Source organism: Physella acuta, unplaced genomic scaffold (genome assembly GCF_028476545.2).
Source record: "Physella acuta isolate Inbredline_101_S28 unplaced genomic scaffold, ASM2847654v3 ptg001034l, whole genome shotgun sequence".
NCBI lineage: Eukaryota > Metazoa > Mollusca > Gastropoda > Physidae > Physella > Physella acuta.
The window spans coordinates 314,723-334,298 of record NW_026732551.1 but is presented as its reverse complement, the minus strand read 5'-3'; the positions used below and the strand labels follow the sequence as shown (position 1 = coordinate 334,298).

At 32.4% G+C, this 19,576-nt stretch overlaps 1 protein-coding gene across 2 annotated transcripts; it reads left to right on the top strand.

The window, feature by feature from the left end:
* The first annotated feature begins 132 nt into the window (after positions 1 to 132).
* On the top strand, positions 133 to 18,376 carry LOC131954844 (transient receptor potential cation channel subfamily M member-like 2). 2 transcript variants are annotated; one of them, XM_059318658.1, is made up of 27 exons: positions 133 to 175; positions 791 to 1,067; positions 1,263 to 1,381; positions 1,468 to 1,562; positions 1,643 to 1,803; positions 2,885 to 3,070; positions 3,290 to 3,487; positions 3,601 to 3,766; positions 3,877 to 4,054; positions 4,556 to 4,706; positions 4,947 to 5,013; positions 5,270 to 5,377; positions 5,498 to 5,628; positions 5,848 to 6,137; positions 6,316 to 6,459; positions 6,704 to 6,845; positions 7,191 to 7,268; positions 7,422 to 7,559; positions 8,153 to 8,281; positions 8,443 to 8,682; positions 9,198 to 9,372; positions 13,301 to 13,466; positions 13,787 to 13,965; positions 14,279 to 14,411; positions 15,032 to 15,173; positions 15,457 to 15,891; positions 17,783 to 18,376. In XM_059318658.1, exons 2-26 carry the CDS (start codon positions 870 to 872, stop codon positions 15,862 to 15,864), a joined length of 4,122 nt encoding a protein of 1,373 aa, XP_059174641.1. In that variant the 5' UTR covers positions 133 to 175; positions 791 to 869; the 3' UTR covers positions 15,865 to 15,891; positions 17,783 to 18,376. The 2 variants fall into 2 exon arrangements, with proteins under 2 accessions (XP_059174641.1, XP_059174640.1); XM_059318657.1 differs by lacking the exon at positions 17,783 to 18,376 and having other exon boundaries at positions 15,457 to 16,116.
* Positions 18,377 to 19,576: the final 1,200 nt, after the last annotated feature.

Sequence of the window (19,576 nt, the reverse complement as noted above, 5' to 3'; positions counted from 1 at the left end):
ATAAAGAAATGTATCTGATTCCTTAGTTAAATATTCTAAAATAATCTAATAAATATTACTATTTTCTGAAATTAAACAATATTTACTCCAATCCTAAAATTCAAAACAATAAACCATGGTAGCAGTATAAACATCCGCTGTTGCGAAAATGTGTAGGATAGGCCTAGTGTAATGTGTAAGGCTTTATTTCAATTGTAATTTTATGGTTAATATATCTTCGCATAACTCAAATAATTATTGATTTTATAAACACGCGTATTATTATAAAATAAATCCATGCTTAGATGCTAAGATTCAGATCGCCTCCAAACTCCAAAGCAAACCAGCCGCCATGGCCATGGTCCATCGACCATCATGCGCGATGTCACGTTATATTCATTATTTATTAAATTAGGCTTAATGTTGTAATACCTATTAATAATTATGAGTATTAATAGCTAATTATCTACTAATATGTAGCATTGTTACTGAATCTTTAATAAAATTAATTTTCGATTTAAAACAATACCAATAATAAAAATTTGAGATTTCTTCCCAAACAGACTTACACTTAACAGACACTAAATAAATTTGATGGATCTATTAAAACTGAATAGGTTAAAACATCTAAAACTTCACGATTGGGTATCATGTTGATGAAACCCTTATAAAATGATTAGTCACTCTGATGTGTAGGACTAGATCACAGAAACGCATGTCATTGGTACACTAATAAATAACTAAATAACATTGATAGGTTTAAAAAAAACAACTGATTAATACAACAATATCGAATGTGTTATATTACCAGACAATATGACAACAAACAAGTCTGCATTTAGTAAATAATACAAACATGGAGTGCAGAATTCCTAGATCCATCTAGTGTGATGACATCAATACACACACCCAGCAATATGAGTCACAGCTTTCAAGGAGGATCCTCCGTAGCTTGGACAGGAGAATCGCCTGATCTGTCAGCATCCATGGGAAAATCTGAGCTGAAGGAGGCATATATTACAGGTAGAAGGAGACAGATGGGTTTCAAAGCAAGATCAGTGCAAGAAAAGGAGGATCTCTACCTTCAGGTTGAAAATTGCTGATTTTTATCTTTTACTATTCAAATTCAACTCTAATTTAAAAAAAATAAGACAATGTAAAAATACAAATTTTTATGGTGAATAAAATTTTATCCCTAATTTAATTATATCTAAATTGTCAATTTAAATATCTGCTAACATAGGTGCTACATAACAAATGGTTTATTTTTATTTATTCTGCAGTTAAGGGATCAGCAAATCAAGTATATTAAAGAAACATTTTACCAAAAGGAATGCAACAAGTTCATACCTTTGCCAGGCCAGTGTGGTAATGGAAAAACAATAAAAGCCAAAGATGTAAAGTAAGTGTCTGCTTTCCCTATAAAAGTGTTTTGACAAAATTTTCAACCCTTTTTTTTTAATAAACATGTTTTTTGTATGTTGTAAGGTGTCACTGTGGTGAGGTTTTAATGATGCATGCTGGAATTCAGTCAAGAGCAACTCATTCTCCTTATTCAAATGCAAGGACCACTATTCCCCCAGGTACGTTACAATACACTTAAGGCAATTGTTAAGAAATTTAGTTTTAAATATTGAAAGAATACATCCTCTTTGTTCTTCAGAATTTGAATATTTATTAAAATACCAAGACCAAGATTTAATAGAACTTCCAAAGTCCAAAGACACTTGGGATCAATCAAGCTGCTTTTCAGTTACACCTACAACTGCTTTTGGGCGGATTGATTTTAATGTAGAACAAGTTGGAGGCAAAAAACCATCAAAGGTGTTTTTTTATATTTAACTCATTTGCTACTTGTCCAACCTGAAGCGACTTACCCCTGTTGCTGCTAATACAGCATGCCTCAACTGCCATTATTGCCCTATTAGCTATCATGCTCCTGTCACAGTATTGTTTTACAAAAAATGCTTTCACGCTATTCATCATAATTCATGATTACTAAATTTAGTACAAGAATGCTTAAGGTTTTCACCCCAATAAACTTAAGTTTCTAACTTCTTTCACAAACTTAGCCTTAAATAATAAATATTGCTACAAAAATACATCAAAGTACATATTTTCTTTCAGTTTAAATTTTTAATTTATTTTTAAAAGTACACTGTATAATTTTAAATAATTAAAGCTAAGTATAAACATTTTCTTTTTAAATTTCAAAGAAAAGTTATTGTGGGTTGTCTCCCATAGTTAAGAATCTGGGGAAGGTTTTTAAAATAGGCTTAAGTATCAAATGAGTGAAGAGTGATAGAGTACTTAGAAACAACATTTTTGCTACAAAATGTAAGCACAAAATAGATTACTACAACTTGCACAATATGTGCAGTAATTGATAGCGTACTCAGTAAAATAAACTTGGCTAATGTGCTATTCAATCTTCTTCTTCTTCTTCTTCGTTCTTAATTATTAGTGTTGAAGGGGATCGAGATTTATCTGCCAGTGGATTTGAACTCGAGACTTTGTTCGAATTTATCAACCATGAGCTTTTTGCCGACTCGACCACGCCTCCAACACAATTAAGCGTTACGTGTCAACTGGTTATGCGCCATTGAGGCCATTGACTCCGATTTCAGCCTGCTTTTCTTTTTGGATTTGCTTCCATAGCCTTTGTCCAGCCAAGAACTAACTACAAGGCAGCAGTTGTTTGATTTTGGAGTTGTCTCTCCTAGAAGAGTGGCTGTCCCCAGCTAACGAGCCTCATCTGCCCGAGGGTTCGTACTCGAGACTTTTCGGTTTAGCAACCATAAGCTTTACCGACTCAACCACGCCGACCCCATGTGCTATTCAATAATTCTCATCACAATTTTAAAACTTTTTTACCAAAACATTTTATGCATATTTTTTTGTGTAGTACCTAAGGCTGTGCATCAAAAATAACGTTGAGGAAACTGTTGACAAATGCTTAGACCTTCTAAAGAATTACTGGAACATGATGGACCCTGAGCCCCCTCACCTAGTCATCTCAGTTGTTGGTGGGGCGAAAAACTTTAAGCTGGATGGTCGCATGCGGGAAACATTTTCCACTGGTCTTATAAAGGTATCTTTGAATAATACACACAGAGAAATCTCAAGAAGTGTTAAAAGTATAGAATAAGTTATCAAAATACTACTGTCATGATTCAGCATTAATGTTGTTTTTTCCTATTTCAAAGTAAAAAAATAAACATATATATATATATATATATATATATATATATATATATATATATATATATATATGTTATCATAACAATCCAATGGTATAATTTGTAATTAGGCTGCAAAGACAACAAATGCATGGCTGATAACATCTGGCTTCAACATGGGAGTAATGAAGGCAGTGGGGCAGGCAGTGCATGAAGGTCAAAGTTTTCAGTGGAAGAATGATAAAATGACACACGTCCTCAGATGTATTGGCATAGCACCGTGGGGCTATGTGAAAGGGAGGAAGTATTTAGAAAGTTCTGATGGAAAAGCAAGTATTCCATTTTTTATGAGACCTTCTTCATTCTAAGCAAAAAGCTCTTCAATTTTTCAATGAATTAAATATTAAAACAATAAAACTTGCTGTGTTATTTTTTTTTTCAGGGAAAATTTAATGCCTACTACCGTACCAGTAATCAGATCATTCACAAACAGCCTGTACCTTTAAATCCAGACCACACCCACTTTATATTTGTGGATGATGGGTACAGGTACAGGTATGGTGGAGTGGCAGATTTTAGGTCCAAATTTGAGAAGAAGATTGCCTCAGGTACTCATCTGCTTTCTGTCTGCTTATTAAATAATAATAGAAAATTTTATTGGCTTTTAATTATCTAAATAATGTTTTTTGAAGATTTAATGCTCGTGTGAATTGAATAGGTTTAGCAGAAAAGGGTCTGGAAATCCCCCTGGTGTTGTTGTTGGTTGAAGGTGGCACAGATGCCATCCAGGATGCCAGCGTGTCATTAGCGCAGGGAATTCCTGTTGTTGTATGTGCTGGCACAGGAAGGGCTGCTGACATCTTGGCTTATGCTTACAACCATACCAAGACTAATGGGTAGGTCAAGGTCGTTGTAATCGTACCAAGGCTAATGGGTAGGTCAAGGTCATTTTACATAGACTGTCACAACCATAACAAGATTAATGTGTAGGTTGTCATGGAATTAGAATAATACATCTCAGCTAAATCTCAGCCTGTTATACCTTTAGACATAATTCAGACTTCTTACCACATATTAGATAAAAAGTATAAATAGTGTATCAGACTATAAAACACCATTATCAAATGCTTATTACTAAATTTTAAAGACATTTAGTACCATACTTTCTTGTATCAAGTAGTCGACTTTTTGTGTACACAGTAAAATAGCTTATTATAACAAAACAGGCCTATTATAAAATACTCACGACTCAATCCAGTTGATATTAAAATAAGTCTGTCTCTTTATAAGTAACTATTTATATAATTTATTTAGCATAACTCATTTGATCATGAAAACATTTGTATTTTTACTTTGTTTGAATGATGTAAATTAATTTCATGTTGCAATTTTATTAGAACAAGCCGTGTAATGAAAGACACACATCAGGACAAACTGGCACAGAAGATTTACATCGCCTACAAGGATAACCTCAAACAGGGAAAAGAAAAAGATGAGTTGGAGGCCCTGAAGGATAAGGTCATTGACTGCTGCAAGAATGAGGATCTGGTGAGTTGCTGGCCATATTTTAATTTCAAGTATTCTAGTAGCGGCATTTTAGATCAGATGCTGTAAAGGTTAATGAAACAAGAATCCTTTGAAAATAAAAATAAATTTAACACATAATTATATTTCATTTAGATGCATTTTGGAAACTGTCACATTGGATGTAAAAGATCTAACAATTTGTTGTTAAATTTTTTGTTGTTGTTTATTTAGCATTTTAATTTTCATATTTTTATTTTCAAGATGACAATTTTCAATATGAATAAACATGAGGATTTGGACTCTGCCATTTTGTCAGCTCTGTTTAAAGGTTGGCTGTTTAAAATAGTTTAATATATTTACTATTTAAAGTTACATTATTCTCAACAAAAAAAACACTAAATTCAAACTTTTTTCAATCAAAATTCTTTTTGTGTGGTCATTTGAAACCATTGAAAATCAAAGTCTCAACTGCTTTATTGAACACAGCAAAAATTCTAATTAATGATAGATATTGTAGTTATTGTAACTGCCATACACTCCACTAGTGGTCCATAAAGTCTAAGCCTGAGTTTTTGAATCAACAGCAAAAATCTCTTCTTCCCGTGAGAACCAATTGAACCTGGCTTTTACTTGGAATAGAGCAGACATAGCACAAGAGGAAATTTTTAGGGAGGATGTCATATGGAAGGAAGGTTGGAAGCTTTTTTAAAGTAGTATTTACAGTATTATTTTCCTCCTTTGTATTTATGTCTTTTTGTTAAGTATTCATGTTCAGTTTTCCTTGACCTACACACAAATTGTTTTGTCTACAGGTAGCCTGGCTGAGTTTTTAACTAAAGCACTGATTGAGAATAAAGTTGAATTTGTGAAACTTTTGCTCAACAATGGAATCATCATGCAGGAATATCTTACCAAGACAAAACTAGAGGCTCTGTATAAATCAGTAGGTTTTTTTAAAACATATTCAACACATACTGTTAAAAATTGAATGAAATATATGTTTTGTTTTATTCAAGAAAATTATAATTTTCTTAGTTAATAAAAAATGTATACAATTTTTCTCTTGAATCTCATTTTTTTTTGCAAAAGAAACTTCTGTTAAATTATAATTTTAATATGAATAAATTCTTTTAAAAAAATATTTTTTTTATGTACTTTACAGATTCCAAAGCATTCCCATCTGCAACAAATCTCATCATTCCCTAAAGAAGAGCATTTGAATTTGGACTCAATAGGAAAATTCATCCAATCAATGCTTGACAAGTATGAACACAACTTTTATGTAAAGGAGGATAAATCTCACAAGTTCTCCAACAACAATAACGTGTCCAGCATACTGTTTGCCTCGGCTCTCAGACACAAGGACCTTGACTCATCAGATGATGGCACAGAGCCAAATGCCTTCATGTGGCCGTATAAACAATTGCTTATTTGGGCAGTTCTTCTAAACAGGTTACACTTTGATACTTAACTGTTCATAGTGCCACTAAATTTAATTGATACTTATAGTTATAAGATAAATAGAACATTGTTTATATTTATATTTTTTTGTTTAAACAGACTACATCTTATATAAATGTAAAACTGTATGGTTTAAGTTTTGAAAATGTTGATTTTTAAAATTGAATAGATATGAGTTAGCCCACTTGTTTTGGGAACTAGGAGAGGAACCAATTGCCAGCGCCTTGATATGCACTGTACTGTGTGCCAGGATGGATGTCAAGGTGCCTAAATATCTCACAGCTCTCAAAAACGATTTCCACAAAATGAAAACGTGAGTAGACAAAATAATTGTCTCTTTAGGTCTATCACATAATCAATGTCAGTATCTACAATAATTGTCACTTTATGTCTATCTTTTTGTCTATTTAAACAGTCCCAGCGTTCATAAAATGTGTCCCAAGAATAAAATAGCTTATTTTTAATTTTTAAAATTAGTGCATGTTATTTTATTGCATGCTAATAATACAAATATTCAAATATTATTCCTATACTGTTGCATAAATTTTATGTTTTAGCGAGTTTGAGCAAATAGCGATCAGTGTGTTAGACGAGTGCCATAATGTAGACCCTGACAAAGCAATGATGTTGATAGAAAGAGAGTCGCCAGTTTGGAATGGCTTGACCTGTCTTCAGATTGCAGCCTCTGCCTCAGATCAGGTATTCTCAATCATTAAAAAATATCGCATTTGTTTTTTTTAAATTTACATTTCTCAACATTATATTATATTACTATTTATTTAAAAATGTACATTTGTCTACATTAAAAAATAATAAAAATACCACTATTTATTTATAAATTTACATTAATATATATTAGTAATAATTTATAAAAAATTACATTTCTCTGGATTAAAAAATATTTCTATTTATTAAAAAATTTACATTTCTCTATATTAAGCATGAGATTATCAAAAGAAAGTCTGTATGAGCCGATAGTAAAAAAATTAATAAGCTGTTTCATGTACATTGAACTGACTTTACCCTAATGCCTTCTCTCTGTAGGCCTTTGTTTCTTCAGTTGCTTCTCAAAACTCCATCAACAATGTGTGGAAAAATGGCATTGCAGCAAGTTGGCCGAAGGTTAGTGGTTTCAGATCTAATGTTAGCTAAATCAGCAGCCTCTACTAAATACTTAGAAACAATATGAATTCATTTACACGTTAAGGTTAATATTTTTCAAATTTAATATTTTTCAATTGATGACTTTGAGTAAATGTTTTAAAAATTTTCCAGGTGTTTTTATGTGCACTCTTCCCACTGTTGATTCCTTTGATTATGGAGATCAGCATGTTTGGGGAGAGAGTTCAAAGGCATAAAGACAAACTTATTTTGTTCTACACCTCACCACTGACCAAGTTTTCACTCTACTCAGTAAGTCCTGTACAGATCATTGATAACATAGAAGGGAGGTAACTAGTCACAGTAAGTCTTGTACAGAACATTGATAACATAGAAGGGAGGTAACTAGTCACCGTAAATCTTGTACAGTTAATTGTAAACATAGAAGGGAGGTAACTAGTCACAGTAAGTCTTGTACAGAACATTGATAACATAGAAGGGAGGTAACTAGTCACCGTAAATCTTGTTCAGGTAATTGTAAACATAGAAGGGAGGGAACTAGTCACAGTAAGTCTTGTACAGATCGTTGATAACAGAAGGGGGGTAACTAGTCACTGTAAATCTTGTACAGTTAATTGTAAACATAGAAGGGAGGGAACTAGTCACAGTAAGTCTTGTGCAGAACATTGATAACATAGAAGGGAGGTAACTAGTCAGTCACACCAAGCACTGCTAATTCTCTACACATTGTCTACTGTGTAATTAACTGTTCATCAAATCTAAACTAATGGCTGAGACTAGAAGTTTAGAAATATGAGTTTAGTTTTTTTAGTTACATGTACTAACTATATTGTATACGACTTACCTGGGATTATATATATGTATCCATTGTTGACAAATTAAAGGCCTCATACCTGGCATTCCTGGCACTGTTTACCTACATGCTGATGGTTGACTACATGAAGGAACCTTCAGTCACTGAGTGGATCATCTTGATATGGATCATCAGTTTGCTCGTTGGGGAAATCCATTCGGTTGGTACACGCAAATCGCTAATTATTTAAATTTTAATAAATTTGTTATAAATGAAATAAGTTTTTTTTTAAATAAAAGAATACTTATAATTACCCAGTAACAGTTTGTTGAAAATATTATAGTTTGCTCAGTAACATTTAGATAAATTTTTCCATTACAGTTTATAGTGTTTCCCTCGCCATCATTCAGTGGGAAGCTGAGAGATTTCTTTGGAGTGCTGGACAGGCTTGCCTTTATTAATTATGTCCTGGCCATCATTGGTTTCATTGTGAGGTGGACACATCGCAGCGAGACCAAGGTCATCTACTGCATCAATGCCGTCATATTTTACATCCGTGTCATGAAACTCTATACTGCAAACAGGCGGCTGGGTCCCAAGATTTACATGATAAATCGGATGGTAAGTTCAATCAATCAGCTAGAGCAATAATTTTATTTAATATCAGAATACTCTTATGTAGCACTGCTAAAATAAATCCTGTCATTACTTTTCATGGCTGTAAAAAATCCATTCTTAAAATTTCAAAATATTCTTTATTATTAATTGTGATGGTTTTTCTTTATTGAAGAACCTAAAATGTCTAGAAATTCTCAGCATTAATAGGAAATATTTATGTTGAAATTTAAAAGTGAAAAATACTGAACATTAGTCATTACCTTTTTTGTTTTAATAAACTTAATAAGGCATTAAAATGTGAGGTTTTCATACAACTTATATTAAAAAAAAAGTAAATATTTGTTAATGGGTTCTGCTCAGTTATTTAGAAAATGAAAAAAAAATTGTAGAACGTTTTAAAATCTTTTAAATGTTAAATAACTAACATTGTTTTAGAAATTAAAAATTAATATTTCATAAAAATAATTTATTTTTACATTTTTGCAAAAAAAAATTAAAACTTCTGATTTTATTTTCAGCTTCAAGAACTGGCCATGTTTGTTATGGTGTTGATGGTGTTTTTGATGGCCTACGGTGTTGCAAGCCAGGGTTTGCTGTACAAAAACAGAAGTAAAGAATGGCTCATCCTTAAGGACATTCTTTACTTTCCTTACTGGCAACTCTTTGGGGAGCTATTTCTGGAAGAGCTGGAAAGTAAGAAAACATGAAACAGAAATTCTTATACTTTTCTTGTTTTGGGGTTGTTAGTTACAATCCTAAATCTTTTCATTTTACTAGTGCTTATCACAATACTGGGGTTTATAAAAAAACCTAGTGCTTATCACAATTATAGTGCTTGTTACAATAGGTCAACAAAATTTTACAATAAGATTTGAAAATTTTATCTGGCAACAAAAAAAAACTACAAGTTCAGGGGTGGCCGGAAAGAACCGCAACGGAAAAAAGCGCAACGGAAAAAAGCGCAAAACAAAAAGCGCAACGGAAAAAAGCGCACACGGAAAAAAGCGCAAAGAGAAAAAAGCGCACACAGAAAAAAGCGCAAAGAGAAAAAAGCGTAAAGAGAAAAAAGCGCACACAGAAAAAAGCGCAAAGAGAAAAAAGCGCAAACGGAAAAAAGCGCAAAGAGAAAAAAGCGCACACGGAAAAAAGCGCAAAGAGAAAAAAGCGCACACAGAAAAAAGCGCAAAGAGAAAAAAGCGCACACAGAAAAAAGCGCAAAGAGAAAAAAGCGCAAACGGAAAAAAGCGCAAAGAGAAAAAAGCGCACACGGAAAAAAGCGCAAACGGAAAAAAGCGCAAACGGAAAAAAGCGCAAACAGAAAAAAGCGCAAACGGAAAAAAGCGCAAAGAGAAAAAAGCGCACACAGAAAAAAGCGCAAACAGAAAAAAGCGCAAACGGAAAAAAGCGCACACAGAAAAAAGCGCAAACGGAAAAAAACGCAAACTGAAAAAAGCGCAACGACAAAAAGCGCAACGGAAAAAAGCGAAAAAAAGGAAAAAAAAACGCAAACAGAAAAAAGCACACACAGAAAACTGCACACCGAAAAATGCACAAAGAGCCATTTTCGCACAAAGACCTATAAGGACTAGATGACACATTTATACATGATTGTTAGGGCTGCTGTGAGAGTGTTGTGTTTGACCTGACGCGATATTCTACCACTTAAAGCATACCACTACCATGTGCATTCACATCACCACGATACAGGCGATAATCGCTTGACACAACGTCTATTTTTTTCTTGTTCACTATTTATTCAACGACTATTCTCGAATAAATAAACATAAAACTATCCTTTATATTGGCATTACACGGAGTATCTCGTACATGCTCCCTAGTCCCAAGCTTGCATTCTATAACAACCCGTTTCTATCGCAAAACTTCACTCTCTTTCTTCCGAGTCATCAAACATGCATTCGCTATATCTCTCGCACCAACATTCATTCGCACAAAAATACCCTGATAAAACACACATCATAATCATAACATTTTTGTAACATTTAAGCTGAGAATGAATATTATTTGTGAATACTAAAAACACTAACTCTGTAGACTACACTAAGTATATAGTAAGAAAAGTAGGTCATGTATGATGTGTATATACTAGGCCTCACCAAAAAGAGAATGGAAAAACAGCCGTGTATTCTAAAAGAATTGTAACACAAACAATGGAATGAAAGCGTTTTCTTCTGTCAGTATGAACACTAAACATGTATTCAAATCTGGCGCGCGGAAAAAGAAAAGTATGGGCGACGGTCGTTAGTTTCGTAAACTGCACGAGATATCATTTTTTTAATGAAAATTCATTGACATATGTTACATCTTTTGCGACAGCCTTAATTAGTGCGTTGGGCTTGTATGAAAACTCACTTCGAACTAAATCAATTACATGCTACTTATTTTAACATGACAAGGTAAGCGTCACCCAACTGTTGTGATGTGAGGTGAGGACAGGGTCAACAATTAACCAACACGAAGTCTGTATACAATTAACGTCTTTATTGTTTGAAAGTACGAACGAGACATAGACTGCCTATTAGAGAATGGACCCCCAAACTTTCCTAACCCCACCTTTTATTCCCTACCTAACCTCTAAGTTTTCTGCGCTTTATGTCACTTCCATACCAATCATTTCTATGCTACACAATTGTTTGTACTATTTATTTGCATTCTTTAATCTCAATATAACTAAAAAAGACTATAGTTTGAAGGGTAATGAAAACATGTAAACAAATAGGACGCTACTCTAAATCTACGCAAATACTTATGTGTAACAATCCTAACACCAATCAAAGCATGTGTTGAACAGCATAATGGACAAAGAGAGATGTAGTTTTATTATAACACCAGGCTTTGACTCGGACCTACTTCAATGGTGTCTACATTGTTAAGCTGATTAACTATTTGATGTAGTGCTCTATTGGCTCAGTAGGAAATGTGCATAATCTAAAAATATAAATTCCATTTCGTTCGGGGGGGGGGGGGGGTAGACGGTAGACTCTCTTCGGGCCGAGACCCCCCCCCCCCCCCCCCAACCCCGAACTGATGTCTGGATAAAACTCTCTTCTACGCAAACACCCAACCACCCAATTACCCACACACACATCTTCCCACACACCACCAAAAAATCTACCTACCCACGAACCCACCAACTAACCCACCTACCTACCCGTATATATATATAAATATATATATATATATATATATATATATATATATATATATATATATATATATATATATATATATTGGGTAGGTAAGTAGATAGGTAGGTACGTAGGTAGGTAGGTAGGTAGGTAGGTAGGTAGGTAGGTAGGTAGGTAGGTAGGTAGGTAGATATAGGTACATCATGATGAAATAATATTAAATACATAATGATTATGATGTGTGTTTTATCAGGGTATTTTTGTGCGAATGAATGTTGGTGCGAGAGATATAGCGAATGCATGTTTGATGACTCGGAAGAAAGAGAGTGAAGTTTTGCGATAGAAATGGGTTGTTATAGAATGCAAGCTTGGGACTAGGGAGCATGAACGAGATACTCCGTGTAATGCCAATATAAAGGATAGTTTTATGTTTATTTATTCGAGAATAGTCGTTGAATAAATAGTGAACAAGAAAAAAATAGACGTTGTGTCAAGCGATTATCGCCTGTATCGTGGTGATGTGAATGCACATGGTAGTGGTATGCTTTAAGTGGTAGTATATCGCGTCAGGTCAAACACAACACTCTCACAGCAGCCCTAACAATCATGTATAAATGTGTCATCTAGTCCTTATAGGTCTTTGTGCGAAAATGGCTCTTTGTGCATTTTTCGGTGTGCACAGTTTTCTGTGTGTGCTTTTTTCTGTTTGCGTTTTTTTCCTTTTTTTGCGTTTTTTTTTCCTTTTTGTGCGCTTTTCTCCGTTGCGCTTTTTGTCGTTGCGCTTTTTTCAGTTTGCGTTTTTTTCCGTTTGCGCTTTTTTCTGTGTGCGCTTTTTTCCGTTTGCGCTTTTTTCTGTTTGCGCTTTTTTCTGTGTGCGCTTTTTTCTCTTTGCGCTTTTTTCCGTTTGCGCTTTTTTCCGTTTGCGCTTTTTTCCGTTTGCGCTTTTTTCCGTGTGCGCTTTTTTCTCTTTGCGCTTTTTTCCGTTTGCGCTTTTTTCTCTTTGCGCTTTTTTCTGTGTGCGCTTTTTTCTCTTTGCGCTTTTTTCTGTGTGCGCTTTTTTCTCTTTGCGCTTTTTTCCGTGTGCGCTTTTTTCTCTTTGCGCTTTTTTCCGTTTGCGCTTTTTTCTCTTTGCGCTTTTTTCTCTTTGCGCTTTTTTCTGTTTGCGCTTTTTTCTCTTTGCGCTTTTTTCTGTGTGCGCTTTTTTCTCTTTGCGCTTTTTTCCGTGTGCGCTTTTTTCCGTTGCGCTTTTTGTTTTGCGCTTTTTTCCGTTGCGCTTTTTTCCGTTGCGGTTCTTTCTGGGAACCAAGTTCAGGACAAAATAACAAAGTTTTATCTGGCAATAAAACAAATTACAAGTGATGAACAAAATAACAGTTTTATCTGGCAAGTTATAATTTTGGGCCAAAAACTTTAATTCAAAAGCTATAAATATTCTAGATGTTTGACTAATTGAACTCCATAAAACCCTTTTTCAGCTGATGGAGCTTGTACATCCAGCCTTAAAGCTTCTCACAACTTCACTGCCCTGCCTGATGAGTTCAACACTTGTCGCACTTATCACTGGCTGGTTCCCTTGCTGCTGGCCCTCTACTTGCTCATAGGAAATGTCCTTCTGCTCAATCTGCTCATTGCCATTTTTAGGTACAAACAATAAAAAATCTGGAAGCTCAATTTTAAAAATTAAAATTTTTTTTTTCATGAAAAACAATTATACCAATCATATGTATTACTTTTTAATATGTGGTTAAAGTTATATACGTTATTTCTGTACCACAAACTTATAAGATGACATAATTCTTTAAGATAAGTAATAAATATATAGTTCGTTAGAGTTTAAGTTGATTTGTTTATTATGCGAGATGCTATTGTTAGATGTAACAGACTTGTGTTAATACAAAATTATAGAACCTTATGTAGCATTTTATTAGAATTTCTACACCCATCTCTTGTTTGTTTTTCAGCCACGTGTTTGACACTGTAGAGAAAAATGCTATCGACATTTGGAAGTTTCAGATGTACTCTCTTGTGATGGAGTTTAAAAACAGACCTCTCTTATTCCCACCCCTTAGTATTCTGTCTGACATATCTACTTTCTTTCAATGGGTCTACAAGAAAATTTCTGCTAAAAAAAGAATGAAAAGTTAGTAAAATCAATATACTACTTATCTCTTCAATTTAAATAAGCAGCATCAGTTATTTAACCCTGGTAATAATTTTTCCGATGAGTCAACTTTTTAAAATTAAAAAGAATTAATTTAATTAATGTAATTAATTAAAAAAATAAGTTAATTTAATTTTTTCTATACTGATTGGTATGAATAAAATTGATAATTATTATGTTATAGCCTACTCATCTTCTTTTGTCTTTGTGTAAAAATGTAATGCAAACTATGTTTTGATATAAATACTCCTCCCATATTTGATGCCTATTTCCAACATAAATCTCCCAATAGCTGAGCTGTACCAGAAGCATCAGTTGGAGTTTCTTTCATTCTTTGAGAAGGAGATGATGGCCAACAAGATGAGAACCATCAAAGAAAATGACATGCAGTCAGTGGACACGAAGTTCCGAATTTTACAAACCAGGTACAGTAAAAAAACATTTTCAGAGCTGCTGGCTTTTTAAAAACAAAATTCCATTTTATACAAACATTTTAGAACATATGTTTTTCAAAACATTCAGATATATAAGTTGATTTAATTACATTTTTTGATATTTCAATTTATGTTTGAAATAATTTTATACACATAAAGCACCAAACTTTAGATTTTCTTTTGTTGATAAACCAAGTTCTTTAATGTAAGGATAGTTGATAACTATCAAATAAAAATTAAACAGCAATTTATTAAGCTTGCTGTAAGCTTGTTTACATTTATAATGAGAATAAGTTTAAATGTTCAGCTCATGTTTTTATGATTTTGATCTGTATAATTGACAGGATGGTATGAGATTTAGTTTAAATGTTCAGCTTATGTTTTTATGATTGTGATCTGTATAATTCACAAGATGGTATGAGATTTAGTTTGAATGTGTAGGTTATGTTTTTATGATTGTGATCTGTATAATTCACAGGATGGTATGAGATTTAGTTTAAATTTGTAGCTCATGTTTTATGAATGTGATATGTATAATTCACAGGATGGTATGAGATTTAGTTTAAATGTTCAGCTCATGTTTTTATGATTGTGATTTGTATAATTGACAGGATGGATGAACTGAGGCAGGTGATAGAGGATGATCTCATGACTGAGCAGCAGTACATGATGCAGGTGTTTGATGCTGACCCTAAAGCAATAACCAAAGTTCAGGTAGAAGAGAGTAACCCAGGTGTGAACACCACTGCTCAGGTTAGACAAATCAGTTTTTTTTTAATTGGGGGAGACTTTCGATCATAAGTTTAAAACAGAAGTTTAGCTAACGAATAAATGAAATTTTGACTTTCATTTTCTTTTTTATTAACTTTAGCAAAATTGAACATTTAAAATAGGAAAAATCAAAGTCTTTAGATCTACATTGTTTTTCCTTTTCTTTTAAGCTTAATACTCTAATTTAATAATTTGACAAATTTATGTTGCATTGTATTAATTAATTTATACAACTAATAATCATGTAACTGTTTCATGACTCTAGGATTCTTCTGAGCCAAGAAGAAAACACAAACACAAGAAGAAAAAAAAGAAGAAGGACAAGGACATGCCAGTTGTAGAAGAGGTGAAGGATGAAAGTTCACCTGATGACATCGTCACTGACAAAAAGGTCAAGGTCATACCTGAGGTTGACCTGACAGACTTTGACATGCCCAGGATACAAGCAGTTGCCTCCCCTAAAGTAGTACTCAGCCCCACCACCTCCAAGAGGTTCAACTATTCTGAGATAGATTCCGAGGAGGAGATTCCGCTAGAAATTTACTCTCCTCGTGTACCTAAAATTAGCCTGAGACCGTCCATAAGCTCCATAGACTCGCACATCATAGACAACACCCCAGGGGCTTCGTATCAACAGGTGACACAACGAAAATCCCGGCAACAGTTTTCATAATACCTGGTCGAATACATACTTCAATAGGTAGGTCATAGTTAAATAAATACTTGAACATTTCAGTGTAAAAGAGGCACTAACTTTTATACCAACTTGTTAAATAAATACATGAAGATTTGGGTTAAATTTCTCACCCACATGGTAGATTTAGTCTTCTATAAAACATTCTGTTCTGTCTTTGTTAGTTTTGTAAAATGAGTTAAATAAACAATCTGCCTGCTAATACATTTAACATTTGCTATGAGAAATAAACCGGGAGTGATCTCCCCTAAACTTTCTCGAATATTCTAATATAACACTACGTGGGATGGCAACTCGGAATATAGACATAATTTTTGTTTACTTAAACTTTTAAAATAGAATAAAATCTAGAAGAAAAATGAATTGCGCACCAAGCGAACGCCAAAACAAAATATGCATAATAGTGCGCAGTATTATTAGTACTTTATAAATTTACATGCGTTTTTGAGAAATCGAAAATTGCATAAATTAGTCGACGGAAATTACTCAAAATTTGATAGAAGGTAGAGAATTAGATCTTTTACTTACATATGAAATTTCATTTATCTATCTGAAATAGTACTCAAGTTATGGGCTTTTGAAAAATTCAAAGTAGAAAAAGTACCACTTCCAGTTATCGGAAATCGCTCAAAAGTTGATACGGATCTACGATTTTGATAAAATACCTATATATGAAATTTTATCAACCTAGCTGTAACGGTACTCAAGTTATCGTGTTTACACACAGACACACACAAAGACAGACAGACATACGGACAAGATTGCAAAGTTATGTTTTTCCGTATCAGTGAGGTGTAAAACGTCGAGATTTGTAAAAATCTCCATTTTTTTTTTTTGCACGATTACAAGACTTTCTCTATACTTCGTATATGCGAGAAAGTAAAAAACTCAACATTCTTATGAATATAAAATATGAGCAGTGTCAAATATCAACTATAGACCAAAAACCCCAAAGTTTTTGAAAATGTTTCTTCTGGTTTAGCCAGGGCATTAATATACATGTTTTTTGTTCATTATTAATGTTAATACCTTTGTTTACTATACTGTTGTTTTACATAATATTGTTTAATATACTATTGTTTTATGTTCTATTGTTTTATGTACAATTTTGTTTAATGTACTATTGTTTTATGTACTATTGTTTAATATACTATTGAATTATGTACTATTCTTTAATATACTATTGTTTTAAGTACTATTCTTTAATATACTATTGTTTTATGTACTTTTGTTTAATATACTATTGTTTTATGCACTATTCTTTAATATACTACTGTTTTATGTGCTATTGTTGTATGTTGTTTTTATTGTTTTATTTTTGGTAATTGCTGTATATATATATTAGGAAATTATTTTGTGAGCTGTTGAAAAATCAAAAGTGAATTATCCTTTAAATCCATATAATTTATTTGCAGTTGATGTACATCTTTTAATTTACTCAACTAGCTACACTTTAAAAGATTATAATAGAAATAAAAGAATATTTTTTAATTTAGAAAATTTCTATTGTAATTTAATTTTAAGGTGAAATTTTTATAACTATTTCTACACTTGTATAACCCAGTGATTACTTTTTTCTTTTCTCTTGTTATCACAATCAAATAATTCACTTGTTGATGTCTGTTTCTATAGCAACTACATATAAGTTGTATGCAGCTAAGATTGATATTTTTATTTATGTAACTCATAATCCATCCCATACAGATCTCATTCTGTCACTCTGGTTTTTAATTAATTAATGAATTTCAATTACCTTTGCTATAGCCTGTGATACGAAATGATAATTTTTAAGTTTACTTATGTACACATATAGTGACTTCTGATTTAACTCTGTATCTATACAATGGAGTTTTAAATTATAAGATTGCTCAACACTTTTATATTTGTTGTTTATTAGGTTATAAAATACTTGATGCTGCTGATTTGACTGCTCAAGGAACATCTTTGTAACAGATATACATAAAATATTATTAATGACGCAATATGTATATTTATTTTACATTTGAAGATATCATGAAGATATTGTTGATGAATATTCACTGTATTTGTGAATAGATTTGTTTTCAAAATGTCTTTATTCTAAGTGACTTGTATTTTATTATTTATATGAGGGTATTTAAAAATACCTAATTGTTGCAAAATGTAAAATATAAAGTTATAACATAAAATTGTCATCAATATTATTACTGACAAGTTAAAACCTTGTTATAAATCACGACATGTGTAAAATATAAAGTAATGTTTGTCATCAACACACATGATATTGATATAAAACATCAGCTAATGTTAATCACTGACCCACATCAACTATTTTTTATTTTGTAAATCCTTATGTGTGTAATGATTTAGTAGTCTCCCCTTGCACATTAAACTAGATTGATGTATAGTTAACACCTTATCTCTGAGAGCTGGATTAAATGAAGCTTCTACAAGATTTGTTTTTGTTTTAACCTGAAAGATATACCAAAAAATAAAGATCTCTTTATCTGGCTTACAAGATGTTTGTTGTTAATTGTTACATCTATAACAATATCTGGTTGACTTGCTAGTTGGTGTTCATTGTTTCACCTATAACAATATATGGTTGACTTGCCAGTTGGTGTTCATTGTTACACCTATAACAATAACTGGTTGACTTGCTAGTTGGTGTTCATTGTTACACCTATAAAAATATCTGGTTGACTTGCTAGTTGGTGTTCATTGTTACACCTATAACAATATATGGTTGACTTGCTAGTTGGTGTTCATTGTTACACCTATAACAATATATGGTTGACTTGCTAGTTGGTGTTCATTGTTACACCTATAACAATATATGGTTGACTTGCTAGTTGGTGTTCATTGTTACACCTATAACAATATATGGTTGACTTGCTAGTTGGTGTTCATTGTTATATCTATAACAATATCTGGTTGACTTGCTAGTTGGTGTTCATTGTTACACCTATAACAATATCTGGTTGACTTGTTAGTTGGTGTTCATTGTTACACCTATAACAATATGTGATTGACTTTATGGGCTACATTAGTGCTGAGATGAGTTTGTGTGACTTTCAGCTACTTACCTCAGTAATGAAGATGTAGATATATATTGTTGCCAATGGGTATCCACTGTGACATAAGCAAACGTTTGTAATATATATAAATATATATATATATATATATATATATATATATATATATATATATATATATAATGTATATATATATATGTATATATATATAATGTATATATATATATATATGTATATATCTTTTATATGCATTATATGTATTATAAACATATGCATTATACATATTATATGTATATGTATGCATATATATGTACACACACACACATATATATATATATATATATATATATATATATATATATATATATATATATATATATATATATATATATATATATACATATACTTAAACGTATGGTTTTATATAATTGTAATTTCTAAACCTAAAAGGAAAACTAGCGATATCTGTCATCAATAACATAAAGTTAACAAGAAAAATATCTCCCCCTCCCTTCCTGGTGACGAAAATTATTACTCGTGTGACCTTGTGGTTGCAGCCGATTTTTTTCAAGGCCTGTAACCCATATGGCCATATGATTGCAATTGTTTTCGTACAAGGCCAATAATCCTTGTGGCTATATAATTGTAATAGATTTCCTCCCAGGCCAATAACCCAT